This window comes from Lissotriton helveticus, chromosome 8, assembly GCF_964261635.1.
Source record: "Lissotriton helveticus chromosome 8, aLisHel1.1, whole genome shotgun sequence".
In the NCBI taxonomy this organism is placed as follows: Eukaryota; Metazoa; Chordata; class Amphibia; order Caudata; family Salamandridae; genus Lissotriton; species Lissotriton helveticus.
Window position 1 is genome coordinate 44275001 of NC_136069.1, and position 14717 is coordinate 44289717.

The following is a 14717-nucleotide window of genomic DNA, read 5'->3' on the forward strand; positions in this document are numbered from 1 at the left end:
AATTCCTTCAGGCAACAGGCACCTTGGTTGCTGCCATGCCCTCGGCTTCACAACACATGAGGGCACCACACTCTCCCCTTTCACTTTCACCCAGAGGCACCACTACACCACATTAACTATTCAGGGATGGCTGTTTCTCTTTTTTTTACCAAAAAGTGTGGAAACTGGTTTTGCAAAATCAAACAAATATAGGCACATCAGTCCCCACAGATCATGCCCACTTTGACATTCATATGTCATTTCAGGTAAGTTGAAGGTTGGCTGCAGGGTCTCATTTTCAGTTCCCAGATCATCTGGGCCCCCAGGGTCTTCAGAGTAATGGCCCAGGAGAAAGAGGAAAGGAGAGAGGTCCATGGATAACATCAAAGACATGGCTCATAGGAGGGGTGCAATCTGGGAGGTAATATTTGCATCTGCAAATGGACAGACACATGTCACTCTTAGAGAGATGACTTGTGGAAGGAGGCAACATATGGGGGCTGTTTTGTCATGAAAGGCCAGACTGCCATTAATGTAGCAGTTGCAGTGGCACTGGGACCATGTGTGTGAGGGGCCACTGCACCCCTATTTTTGTAGCAATGAGTGGAGGCCCATTTTCCTTGTTAGTATTAAGTCCCAGGGCACCCATGTGGCACATGGAATGGGACCCCGGCACCAGGGAAGGGGGAGCAAGATATGAGGCATTGTTCCCTTTCTTGTATTACACAAATGGACAGTCTACTCGGAGCCTCAGGCCTAGGAGTAATAGCTCTGTGTAGTGGGCAGAGAACGGACTTTGTTTCGTAGGGCTGTAGGTATCATTGGTGCTGCAGGTGCAGTGGCACTGAGGCTCAGTGGTGTGAGGAGCCAACTAAATATCAATTATGGCTGCTTTACTATCATTGTTCCCTGCTTGCATTAGTCCCCATGCACCCTTGCTGTGCCAATGTTTTAGCCCTCATACCAATTGTCCAAGGGAGGCAAATATATCAATGCAGAAGAGACAGCTTAGCTCGAGACTCAGTGACAACAAAATGGGTATGATTAAAGATTGGGCCCATGGTTTTAACAGATCTGAGCAGACTGCCTGTTTCGCAAGGTAGCAGCTATCATTCGTGCATCAGGTAAAGTGGCTCTGGATCTCAGGGGATTGAGGGGCCCAGTACATCAGTTCTTGAGTGACTTACAATCCAAAAAGAGGCCCAGGGCCTTGCTAGCATTAGAGGTGAGGAAAACATTTTGCAGAGTGGGGGCAAATTGGGGGGCTAATTTTTTCTGAAAGGGACAGATTCTGTTTCAGGATTGGAGTGATGGCCAGGCATGGGGGGAAAAGCAGAGAGGCAGCCTACTACTCAGGATGCAGATATCATTAGTGCAATTGGTAAGGTAAGGCAAAGTTGCTTTGGGCCCCAGGTGTGTAAGGTGCTAACAATACCCTAAATATGTGGAGTAGAGTTTTTGGGTACATTTTTGTTTTCGTGTGACATATTTGCTCTTTTATACTGCTCACATTTAGTGCAGAATGTGAACTACAGAAAAGTACCCCTGAAAGGATCTCGTACTCCCAGCTCCCTTTGCTCAGCCGTACCACTTCTGCTCCCCCAAGACTTGCCATAACATTTTGGAGGGGGGCCCGACTTCAAAACATTTTCATTAGGGGGGCTCAGAGCAAAAATGTTTGAAGACCTCTGTGATGGAGTAATCTAGCCACAGATTCCTTACCTTTTGAACTTCCAGGTGTCAGGCTGGATCCGGAAGATGTTTGATAACAGTACCACTGCACCCCGAAAGGTGGCACCCGTCGACTCCACGTGACGCCGTAGGTGTCATGGTTGTCGTCGTGACATCTGCGTTGTCTATATTGGCGCCACCCGGTGCGCTGATGTCTGTTATTTTCTCTCTGTGCCTGCCAGTGCAGATCCATCGAAGATTGCTACCCCCAGTCACTTATTTACAGACCTTTTAGACTTTTTATCGACTTTTTGGTGTGCTAGGTATGCCGGGTAAGAAAGCCTCGGGGTTTAGGCTGTGCAGTGCCTGTCACCGCGCCATGTCAGTCATGGATCCCCATTTAGTGTGTGGTGCCTGGAGCTCGACCACAACACAAAGTTGTGCTCCAGTTGCTGGGCCATGGCGCCAAAGGCTTTGAGAAGCGGTCTCTAAAGCTGATTGCGGCCTGGCGTCGGCGCTAAGGAAGTCACCTCCTTGATCTTGTTCCCAGTCTCGGTCGAGGGGAAGGCCCGAGCACTGCTCCAGGGGTTTGAAGTCTTTTTTCTCAAAGTCCTCACAGTCCGATAAGAAGCACCAAAAACGCGCACGCAGTCAAAGTGTGCTTTGACTTCACCCTGGCCATTGCAGGAGAGTGAGGAGCCTCAACGTTTGCCTCTCCTCTCCGCATTTCCCTCCCTGCCCAGTGCCGGGAGCGACCCTCACCGATCTAAAGGAATTTTATGACGCCATGTGTGCCATATTTGTATGTATGTATGTATGTATTTAATGCTTGTTAAGCGCGGCTGTCACCCAGAAGGGTATCCTGGCGCTGAGACCGTATCCAATCATCAAATAGACTAGGCTACATTGCTCTAGGAAACAGGTGAGTTTTAAGATTTCTCTTAAACGTAAGCAGATCATGGCTACTTCTCAAAGCCAGAGGTAGAGTATTCCATAATGTGGCGTCCGTAAAACTAAAAGCGCGGCCGCCCATCCTCACTCTGTTTATCCTGGGAATCCTCACCAGGAACGCAGAGGAGGTCTGGCTGCTTGATACCAGGAAAAAAGGTTTTGACGTGGTATCGGTCCTAGTCCGTGCAGAGCCCTAAACACAAGACAAAGAGCTTTAAAAGCGATCCTCTGCTGGACCGGTAGCCAATGAAGGTCAGCTAGAGCTGTAGATGAGGAAGCGGACCGTGGTCGAGACAGAGCCAGTTTAGCAGCCATATTCTGAATCCTTTGCAACTTTAGGATCAGGGTCTTGGGAGCTCCCAGAAGTAGTGCGTTGCAGTAGTCTAGCCTATTGAGGATAGAACTACGCACTACCTCAGCTCTAGCTCCTCGAGGAAAGATTGGCAGAATTTTACGTAGGGCACGAAGCAGGCCCATACATGTCGCTGTCGTCCTATTTACAGAAGCATCAAGCTGCAAATTGGGTTCAAACAGAACTTCTAAATTGCGAGCTGATTCTGCAGCTTCCACTGAGCCTGGGATGGAAGTCGGCCAAAAATCGTCCGGTAGTGCACGTGGAATACGGTCTGAAGAACATTGGAGCACCTCCGTTTTTGATCCATTAAATTGGAGTGAGTTGGCTCGCAACCATGCTGCTGTGGCCGACATACAACGGTGCAAAGTGTCCCTTGAAATTATCTCTGATCCTTCAAATGAAAAGATCAACTGAGTGTCATCGGCATAATTGATGACTGATATGCCGAATGACTTTATCAGTTCAACCAAAGGTCAGAGATATAGGTTAAAAAGGATCGGACTGATCGCCGATCCTTGAGGGACTCCTTGATTCACCAGTCGTGTGGATGATTGAAAAGGTGGAAGTGCCACAGCTTGTTGTCTGTTGTCAAGATAGGATGTGAGCCAGTCTAGAGCCAGACCGCTCACTCCCACGTTCCGAAGACGGCCAAGTAAAACTTCATGGTCCACCGTGTCGAACGCGGGCGACATGTCAAGCAGCACCAAAAATGCTGACTTGCCCCTGTCGACACGCGTCCGTAGGTCGTCCAACACGGTGACCAAAGCGGTCTCGGTACCCTGTGCCGGTCTGAAGCCAAACTGGGCCGCATCCAGACAGAGATTTATTTCTAGGAAGTTAGACCATGCTCTGGTGACCCACCGCTCAAGAAATTTAATCGCGATGGGTAAAAGCGATATAGGGTGATAGTTGGCCACACAGAGAGGGTCCAGAGAAGCCTTTTTTAACAAAGGAGTTACGATTGCCAACTTCCAGCTGTCTGGGACTGATGCTGTGGTCAATGATTGGCAGCAGATGGAATGAAGAGGTGGAAACAACTCATCTTGGAATGACTTCCAGATCTTGTGGGGCATAGGATCAAGTGGTGACCCTGAGGATACGCCATTGGCCAAGACGCAAAACTCCTCTAACGAGGGAATAGGAAATTTGGGTGGCTTGATCCTGCTGGCACGCCATCGGCCCCCACAGGTTCAGCTGAAGGAGGTCCTGTGGGTTCCTTGCCTTCGGGTCAGGCCACGGCCCCTCTTGGATCTTCCCTATAACTTGGACATGCCGTTCAACCTGCCCCATTCTGAAGTGTTCGGCACAGAAGATGAAGATTGAGAAGGGTAGTAGGATCCCTTTGAAATCTCGCAACCCAATTAGAACCTGGACTGGTATGAGGACCTGGGTGATGCCAGCTGCCTGAACACCTCTCCAGATTCTAGCATGCTGTCTTCACCTAACCTGGCTATAGATGAGGGAGCTTCACTTGCAATGGTGGTGCATACAGGTGCGGAGGTCTTGGAAATGCAGCTTCCTACGGTGGCAGTCAAGACTAATGTCCTGACGGAGGTCCTGCAACATGGTGTCTCTTCCTCGGAACACTTGCTGCCTTTCCAAGAGGCCTTGACAGATGTTCTACTGGACACCAGGTCCAAGCCCAGCACAGGGGCTCCTATGAATAGAACTTTTGCCCACCGCCACCGCCCTTCAACACTCGACCCAGCTTGCCTCTCTATCCACCCCACCCCAAAGAGCATGGTGGTCCAAGCCTCCACTACTCACAATGCGTTTCCTTCTTCATTCCGGACAGGGAATCCAAAAGGCTGGACAGCTTTGGTCAGAAAATCTTTTCTTCCAATAGCCTAGCATTGCCTCTTGGGTGGTTACTCCCATTCTCTATGGGATACGGTTGGCAAGTGCTTCCCAGAGACTCGGAGGAGGACTGAGTTCTGGTCTTCCAAGCCATTACAGACGGGAGAGATACGGCTAAGTTTGCCATACAATGTGGCTTAGATACAACAGACAGAGCGATTTCCTTGATGTTGGCCGCGAGGCACCACGCCTGGCTGAGGATATCTGGCATTTCAGGGGATTTCCAAGCTAACCTTATGGACATGTCCTTTGATGGCTCCTGAATCCTTTGGAGACAAGGCAGATGCAGTGCTTGAGCATTTTAAGAACTGGTGGGCTACGGCCAAGTCCTTAGGCCTCTCCACATCATCCCGTCCTGTGTCTGCTTTTCGCCTCTTTCGTGGCTAAGGAAGGGGCTACAACAATGCCAACCCTATTCCAGCCAGAGGACCCCGCAAGTCCAGCAACCGCTGCGGGGCCTCGAATGCAGTTCACCCCGACTCCATGGGTTGGGCAGCCAGAAGTCAGATCAAGCGACAGCCCCCTCCTCCACCGCAAAACCTTCCTAGTCCGATCCTTCTTTATCATGGATGTTCAGTTTCGTGGCAGGATACGCCATCACCTCCACCACTGGCGCGATATCCCCTTGGACGGGTGGGTGCTGCAAATAGTCCTTTAGGGACTACTCCCTCCCGTTTGAGACTACTCCTCTCTCCATGCCTTTGACTTACGATTGGCTGACGGAGGATCACCTTGCCTTAATTCGCCCGGTATTCAAGACTCTTGGCCAAGAGAGTCATAGAGAGGGTCCCCGGACCAGAGAGAGGCTGTGATTGCTACTGCCCCTATTTTCTGGTTGTGAAGAAGCATGGTGTCCTTCGTCCTATCCTAGACCTGAGAGCCCTCGACTACTTCCTCAAAAAAGGAGAACTTTCAGTTTGCCGTGCTCCCCTTCGGCTTCACCAGTGCCCCTCGGGGGTTCACCAAGGTGATGACGGTGGTCGCAGCCCATCTGCAGAGATCAGGGGTTCCAGTCTTCCCCTATCTTGATGATTGATTGTTCAAGGCGGCCTCATCCAAAGCAGTCGACTTCCACCCCCAGACTGCGGCAAATCCCCTGGGCTCACTATTAATGTGCCGAAGTCACGACTGATTCCGTCTCAAACGCTCCCTTTCATCAGAACAGTTCTAGACATAGTGCAGATTTGGGCCTATCCTCCTGACTGCCGAGTCAAGGATATTCAGGCTATGATACCGAAGTTTCCGCCTCTATCCTGGATTTCGGTGAGACTGACTCTGAGGCTGTTGGGCCTCATGGCCTCCTGCATCTTGCTAGTGGACCATGCCAGATGGCACATGTGGGCTTTGCAGTGGGACTTGAAGTTCCAATGGGTGCAGCATCAAGGAAATCTCACCGACCTAGTTCAGATATCGGAACGCACCATGAACAACTTGCAGTGTTGGCTGACAAACCACAATTGGGTCACAGGCAGACCCCCCCCCCCCACACCCCCCCCATCCCCACTCAGATCTCACTGTAGTGATGGATGCGTCCCTCCTGGATTGAGGTGGCCATCTGGGAGAGGTTGAGATCAGAGGACTCTTGTCTACGGCGGAAGCCAAGCTCAAGATCAATCTGTTGGAGCTTTGTGCGATCCGGTTGGCATTGAATGCCTTTTTACCATCCCACAAGGGAAGTCTAGTTCAAGTGTTCACGGACAACACTACTGCTATGTGGTACTGCAACAAACAGGGCAAAATGGGGTTGTGGACCCTTTGTCAGGAGGCGCTGCATCTCTGACTTGGCTAAACAACAGGGCATTCCCTTGGTGGTTCAACATCTGGCGGGTTCTATGAACGCCAGTGCAGATGAACTAAGCTACCAGTGCCTTGCGGATCACGAGTGGTGTCTCCATCCGGAGATGGTGCAAGGTCTTTTTCTAAAGTGGTGAGAGCCTTGGTTAGATCTGTTCGCCTCTGAAAAGAATGCATAGGTGGAGCACAGGCCTTCTATACGCCTTTCCTCCCATACCACTCCTACCCAGAGTGCTCAAGAAGATCAGGAGCAACAGGGCCCAAGACATCCTTATGGCTCCAGACTGGGCATTGAGAGTCTGGTATCCTAAGCTTCTACAGATGAGCAACGATCTTTCGGTCAGGCTGCCTCTTCAGGAGGATCTTCTATCCAAGCAGCAATGGAGGGTCCTCCACCCGAACCTGTCCACTCCGCCTCCTTGCTTGGAGAATTAGCAGACAGTTGACAGCTTTTTACCTTCTTGCCGAAGTCTTTGAAGTTATTTTGACAGCCAGGCGTCTCTCCGCAAAATTGGTACACACCTGCAGATGGCAAATGTTTTGTAAATACTGTACAGAATGTTCTATTGACCCTTTGTCTGCTTCCCCATCAGAGGTCTTTTTATATTTTCTCGTTGGCCCAGCAGGGCTCTGCTCTGGGCACTCTGAAGGGCAACCTGTCAGTTGTGTCTGTTTTTGTTTGGCTGCCCGATCAGCCATCTCTTTTCAATTCTCCTCTTGCTCACATATTTTTGAATCGGCTTAACCATATGTTCACCCCTTTGCCTTTTATTATCCCCTAATGGAAGCTTATTTTGGTCCTTACGTTTTTTGATGTACGCACCATTTGAACATCTGCTCAATTGTCCCCTCCCGCTGCTCACTATTTAAACAGCCTTTTTAGTGGCAATTACTTCTGCCAGAAGGGTGAGCGAACTACCAGCACTGTCATCTCAACCTCCTTACCTGACCGTGTTTCCAGACAAAGAAGTGCTCTGAGCAAGGGCATTTTTTCTGCCAAAGGTGGTAACACCTTTCCATTTGGCCCAATCTGTTTCTCTGCCCACTTTCTATGCACCTCTGCATCCTTTCAAGGAAGAAGAGCGTCTCCACCGTTTGGACTCAAAAAGAGCGTTATTGTTCTACCTTGATTGTACAAAAGAGTTCAGGGTGGACAACCAAATCTTCATAGGGTATGTGAGAGCAAAGAAGGGGTGAGCAGTTCAGAAAAGGACTATTTCACGCTGGGTCATCCTTTGCATGAAAATATGCTACACCTTGTAGAAGGGACAACCTCCTGAAGGCCTTAGAGCCCGTTCTACCAGGGCGAAAGCAGCCACCACGGCTCTCCAGTGTGGTGTTCCGGTTTCTGACATCTACCAAGCGGCCGCGTGGGCGTCTCTACACACGTTTGCCAGACACTACTTCCTGGATCCTCAAGTCCGCAGGAAGACCCTCTTTGGCCGCTCTGTTTTGCAGGACTTCTTGGTCGGAAACCTTTCTGCAGTCCCCCCTCCAGGGTTGGTATTGCTTGGGTATTTGTTCATAGGTAAGAAATCTGCAGCTACATGTCTATATCAGATGGACAAGTTATGTACCTTCAGTAACACCTTATCTGGTAGAGACATGATCTAGCTGCAGATTCCTTACCGACCCACCCAGTCTCCCTGCACTGCGGATTGATTTAGTGTTAGGGCTGTTTCTCCTTCATTACCCTAGTTGTTTTTGGCACGCCATGGTCAGTCACTTCATGGCTCTGCGCTTCTGTCGTGAAAAGTACTGATGTCAGCTCACTAGGGCGGCGCCTATATAGACGACATGGACGTCACGACGACGACGAACCCGACGCCTACAACGTAACATGGAGTCGACCGACGCCACCTTTTGGCACGCAGGGATACTACGTCCGGATCCAGCTTTACACCAGGAATTTCAAAGGTAAGGAATCTGTGGCTTGATCATATCTATACCCGATAAGGCATTACAGAAGGTAAGTAGCTTGTCCAACAGGGGGAAGAGACTTATAAGAGAATATGAAGGTTAAGAATTTTGGCTAGCGTCTCTTTAAGCATTTTGGTAAAAGCATATACAACAATTTCAGTCCATGTTTGACTGGAAATAACTTTAGTCAGGAGCTTTTTAAAAAGAGAGGCAACCAATTTTTTCCAGTTCCCGGTAGGTTTAGGACAGGAACAGTAATATTATTTGCGAAGAATGAAAGATGACTTCAAATGTAACAGTAAAATGATCTGACTAGAGAGCTGGAAGGGCCTTTAAAATGTGTACATGTAGTCTGTACTGAATAGACGTTCAAAAAAATGACCTTCTTAATGTGAGGGTTGTTGCGATTGAAGTTTAAGTCAGTCTATATTTAGAGTGGTGTAGAAAATTTCAGATACACGTGATGGGTTTTCAAACCACTGAAGTGCAATAATGAGGTCTTTATTGATGACTAACTTGCAGAGGAAGACTTGTAAATCATGGAGCTTGGAAATAGCAACGTTTAGTTGGCTGTATAGTCCATGGAGCTTCGAAATGACAAAGTTCAGTTGGCGGTATGGCAGAATTTGCTGCACAGATTTATTAGTCCAATGTAATGAACGTGCCAGGGCTTCCTGAAGTAGAGAGTCTGGGTATGAGGAGGACAGGATTTGAAGGTCAGAACGATGGGTAATGGCAACCACGCCTCTCATGTGATCTATTGGTTATTATGATATTACAATCTTCAGGTATGTGGATAGTGTGTTGGTGTTCAATTTTGTGACAATATGATGCTGGGCAGATGGTGGGGAAAATAAATGAGACCTAGTCATCTGAGAATGGGAGTGGACAACGCTTGCCAATGAATGTAGTTGATCATAGGTAAGTAAGAACAGTCAGCTTACCTTTATAGGAAAGAAGCAGAATTTCATGGTATGATTAGGGGCATAAAAGCACAGACAGGCCTGCCTATGGCACATCTGAGGCACTCCCTTGCAGCTTATAGCCTTATATGTGTTGAGGGACTTCTGCACATGCTCAGTACATGGTTCAGCTCCCTTTAATAACGTTTCTGGGATATTAGAGGAATTTAAGGGAAGTGAGTCACTACTAGTTGTATCATGAGCAGCATGTCATTTTAGAGTGTAAAGTGGAACACCTTTAAAAATACTAATCATATTTCACCAACCCCAAGGAAGGAATACAATTTTGGATCCCTTACAGGGTTGCAGTTTTTGATAAAAGCTTATGTAGAGGCAACTACTAAGGCTATGCTTATTGTTTTTAACTTGTACATTGTTGCTGAATTTATTTATGTTAAACTTGAATTTGTGCTAATCTGTTTACAGCTTTATATTCCAATCAAATACTTTATTTCAGTTGAAACCATAAAAGCATAGTTATAGCATTCATATAACCATTAATAAATACAATTTTAATTCAGTTTATGTGCTACTGAGACATAAGATCTTCAGGTTAGGAGTAATTGCCGTTGACACAGTGATTACATCACAGATATCTTGGTTTCAGTTTAATTCAGTTATGTGCGCATCTGATCACAGGCATCTTGTGGCCCGATTTTAGAGTTTGGTGAAGAAACCTATTTAGTCACAAAAGTGACAGAGTACGCTTTTACCCAACCCAACGGTCTTCCCACCCTAATAAAGTCAGGAGAATTGACAACTTTCTGTGAACAAATCCCCCGTTGCTCTGTTGATGGAAAGCACCCTCAGGCAGCACAGCAGAGAAGGAGCCGTCTGACGAAGGGCATAACACCACCCATTTTACGTACGGTAAACAATGCGTTGTGATGTGTTTTTGTCTCGCTGTTACCTGGCAGTATAACCTGGCGATCAAAGGGCAAAAAACCACATAATAACTCCCATACCGAGGGGGAAAAAGTCCCTGCGTATTGCGGTGAATAGTTTTTTGTTTGCAATTACATATTCCCACTTTTTGAAAACTAAAAACGTTAGTTAATTTTGGTGAATGAATGCTAGAACCAACAGCGGCTGTCCACCAAACGTTTAGTATGTTAACTGTGTGTCCGGCAGTGATCTTTAAGTTTGGTGGATGGTAGTACAACTGCCAAACACTGGATTAGGCCCTTAGTTACTGTGTTAATTAAAGCTTTAATCAATGGATTAGAAGGTATCTTTGTTTTTGCTCAGCAATTTAGATCTCATTTATCATTGTTTAGGTTTTATACTGTGCTTAGAAACATTCATCAAGGAGTTATGTTCATACTCTCTAACCTGAACTCTTCGTTCCTCTACAGCCCTCCAATTTCAAATCCCAGAAATGTGTGTGTGCTTTTCAGTCACTATTGCCAAACTGTGGAATTCTCTTCCTTTATGTCTCTGATCGATGCCTGATAACATTGTTTGTACAAAACACCTAAAAACGTGGCAATCTCTTCCGTAAAACCTTAACCTCTGGCTTCAGCTTTCTCTTCTTTAGCATTAGAAAACTGTAGTTGGTATTGCTGTGCTCCTCAAATAACTGGAATAAAGGTCTTAGAAGCTTTCTTATTCATACCAATACATCGTGTTGAAATCACCATTTAATGATAATGTCTATATGTCAATGTCAATTTATGCCGTAATTATTGGATTAGACATCCGAGTTTTTGTTTTAATCCATTTTGTTAGCAGTCATGTTTACCAATTTAAACTGTGTTTCTTATTATGTGTTTGGTAATTGGATTACAGATATCTCAGTGTCCATTATAATTTGTGTTGTGACCATTGCTAGTGGCTGACTATCAATGTGCTTTGGATCTCATTACAAATGTGCTAATCTTTTGGTTTATAAATGAATAAAATACTGAGGTCACCAGATTGTTTATACTAGTTCTATGCTAATGTGTTGTGACTATAACTAACAGAAGCAATCCTGGCTTTTCTTACTTCATATCTATATAAAAAATAAAACAATGCTGATATTTGTATTTTTTGGCTCATAAAATGCTAATGCTTATATCTTGTTTTTTGTCCCTGAAGTGAAAGAAAACCAGAACAATAGTTATGGTCAGAGGAATATTGTGAACACCAGGTACTGCAATTCAACTTTTGAGACAGTAGTCTCTCGAAATTTACGAAACTGTTTTTTGGGACTTTATTCCACTAAAGAATCTCTATGTAATTGTTAGCCATATGCGCTCCTTGGGCAAACAACCTTTTTCTGTGCAAAATTGGTAGCAAACACCAATGGACGCCTCATGAAAGGGACATAGTATGCCACAACAAAGGAGTAAGGATTATCTCATGAGTATGACTACAAATTAACATTCCAAGGAACTCTAATCCATCAATGGACCCACATGAGAGAAATTCCACACCAATGTATGGCATATAGTGCATCTTTCCAGGAAAACAACTCTGTGTTCGTTAACTGCACCTAACTTGAAAGTACTAACCTGGACTGACACAGGAGAAGCTACACACATTTGCCCAGAGTCTCTAGGATTTTTTATTACAAGGAATTTATTGTTTAAACTCAATGTGTGCATTATGGAGAAGGCTCGCATATGCTCTAAATGTGACATAGGTTTCTATATAAATACCCATTAGGAAAACATCAACGGGATCCCAGCATCCTAAAACAAAATAAATCTGCAGTGTTTACTTAGCCGTCTGTTAGAAAAAGCCATTTGATGGCAGGCAAACAAAATCATACGGAAGAAAAAGCATTTTACTGTGTCAAATGTAAAGACTTTTTCACAAATGTCTCTCTCATTGGACAAAAGTCAGGCAAAACTGAACCAAGACCATATTAACTGCAGTGAGCGTTATCAGACGTTCATTACAAAGGCACAGCTGAAGATAGATCAACAAACTCATACTGGTGAGAATCCATGTGAATGTTCGTAATGCAATAAGGCTTTCAATCAAAAGGGTGAACTAGCATACATCACAGAAATCACACTATGGAGAAACCATATAAATGTTCTGAATGTGACAAGACTTTCAAGGAAAAGAGTGATTTATCATCACATGAGAGAATCCACACTGGGGAAAAACCATATAGATGTTCAGAATGTAATAAGACTTTCAGTCGGAATGCAAATCTGATAAAACATCAGAGAACACACACTGGAGCAAAACCGTACAAATGTTCTGAATGTGATAAGACTTTCGGGCGAAAGCATCATCTGTGTGTACATCAGACAATCCACACGGGGGAGAAACCATATAAATGTACTGAATGTGACAAGGCTTTCAAGCAGAAGACTAGTCTTTTAGTGCATCAGAAAATCCACACAGGTGAGAAACCATATAAATGTTCTGAATGTGACAAGACTTTCAAGGAAAAGAGTGAATTATCATCACATGAGAGAATCCACACTGGGGAAAAACCATATAGATGTTCAGAATGTAATAAGACTTTCAGTCAGAATGCAAATCTGATAAAACATCAGAGAACACACACTGGAGAAAAACCGTATAAATGTTCTGAATGTGATAAGACTTTCAGCCATACTAATTCTCTGCATATACATCATAGAATCCACACAGGGGAGAATCCATATAAATGTACTGAATGTGACCAGGCTTTCAAGCAGAAGATTAGTCTTTCAGTCCATCAGAGAATCCACACAGGGGAGAAACCATATAAGTGTTCTGAATGTCAGAAGGCTTTCAGTACAAAGGCACAGCTAATAATACATCAAAGAGTTCACACTGGGACAAAACCTTACAAATGTTCTGAATGTGAAAAGGCTTTCACTTCAAAAGGGAATTTAAGGCTGCATCACATGTCTCACAGCGGTGAGACTCCTTACAAATGTTCTGAGTGTGACAAGGGTTTCAGAACCAAACTTCAACTAATGCGACATCAGAATGATCACACAGGAGAAAAACCATATAAATGCACTGAATGTGACAAGACTTTCAATATAAAACGTGAATTATCTTCACATGAGAGAATTCACACTGGGGAAAAACTATATAAATGTTCTGAATGTAATAAGGTTTTACGTCACAAAAACAATCTGATACGACATCAGAGAACACACACTGGCGAGAAACCACATAAATGTTGTGAGTGTGTCAAGTGTTTCATCACGAAGGACCAGCTAATAATGCATCAAAGAATTCACACCGGTGAGAAACCATATAAATGTTCTGAATGTCAAAAGCGTTTTAGCAGAAAAGATGACCTATCCAGACACCAGAGAATTCACACCGGTGAGAAACCCTATAAATGTTCGCAATGTGATAAGGCTTTCAGGTCAAAGGGTCCGCTGAAAATACATCAAAGAGTGCACACTGGGACAAAACCTTACAAATGTTCTGAATGTGAAAAGGCTTTCAAGGAAAAGAGGGATTTATCATCACATGAAAGAAAACACACTGGGGAAAAACCATATAAATGTTTTCAATGTGAGAGAGCTTGCAGTACAAGGTCACAGCTGATAATACATCAGAGAGTTCACACTGGGACAAAACCTTACTGATGTTCTGAATGTGAGAGGGCTTTCATCACTAAAGGAGTGTTAAGGATACATTGCTTGTCTCACAGCGGTGAGACTCCATACAAATGTTCTGAATGTGATAAGGGTTTCAAAACCAGATTTCTTCTAAAGCGCCATCTGAGCGATCACACTGGAGAGAAACCATATAAATGTTCTGACTGTGACAAGGCTTTCATTCTGAAGAATGAACTATTAGTACACCAGAGAAATCACACCGGAGAGAAACCCTACATATGTTCTATATTTGTGACGAATCATACGTTATAAAGCATGTGACAAGGCTTTCAGCAGAAAGTATAGCCTTTCACTTTATCAGAAAATCCACACAGGGGAGAAACCGTATAAATGTTCTGAATGTGACATGGCTTTTATTAGAAAGAGCACCCTGATGATACATCAGAGGATTCACAGTGGAGAGAAACCATACAAATGTCCTATATGTTATAAAGCTTTCAATCAAAAAGGTAATCTGTTGTGTCATCTGAGAAGCCACACACCTTAACTACATGTGTAGATCCAGTGACAATTGAGATAATTTACAACCGAGAAACCATGCACATTTAATTAATGTGACAACACTTTCAAGGAAAAGCATCATCTATTACCCCACCTGAGAAGAGATAAATGAAAGAAATCATATTTATATATATTAAGGGCCTGATTACGAGTTGAGTC

At 45.0% G+C, this 14717-nt stretch overlaps 1 protein-coding gene across 1 annotated transcript in view; it reads left to right on the top strand.

The window, feature by feature from the left end:
- LOC144772309 (uncharacterized) overlaps positions 1-14717 on the top strand; it is a 209218-nt gene that overhangs the window by 74714 nt on the left and 119787 nt on the right. Inside the window, exon 2 of the mRNA XM_078656540.1 lies at positions 11569-13874. Within this exon, the coding sequence (XP_078512666.1) occupies positions 12495-13874 (1380 nt within the window). The 5' untranslated portion in view covers positions 11569-12494. The remainder of the gene's footprint in view (positions 1-11568; positions 13875-14717) is intronic.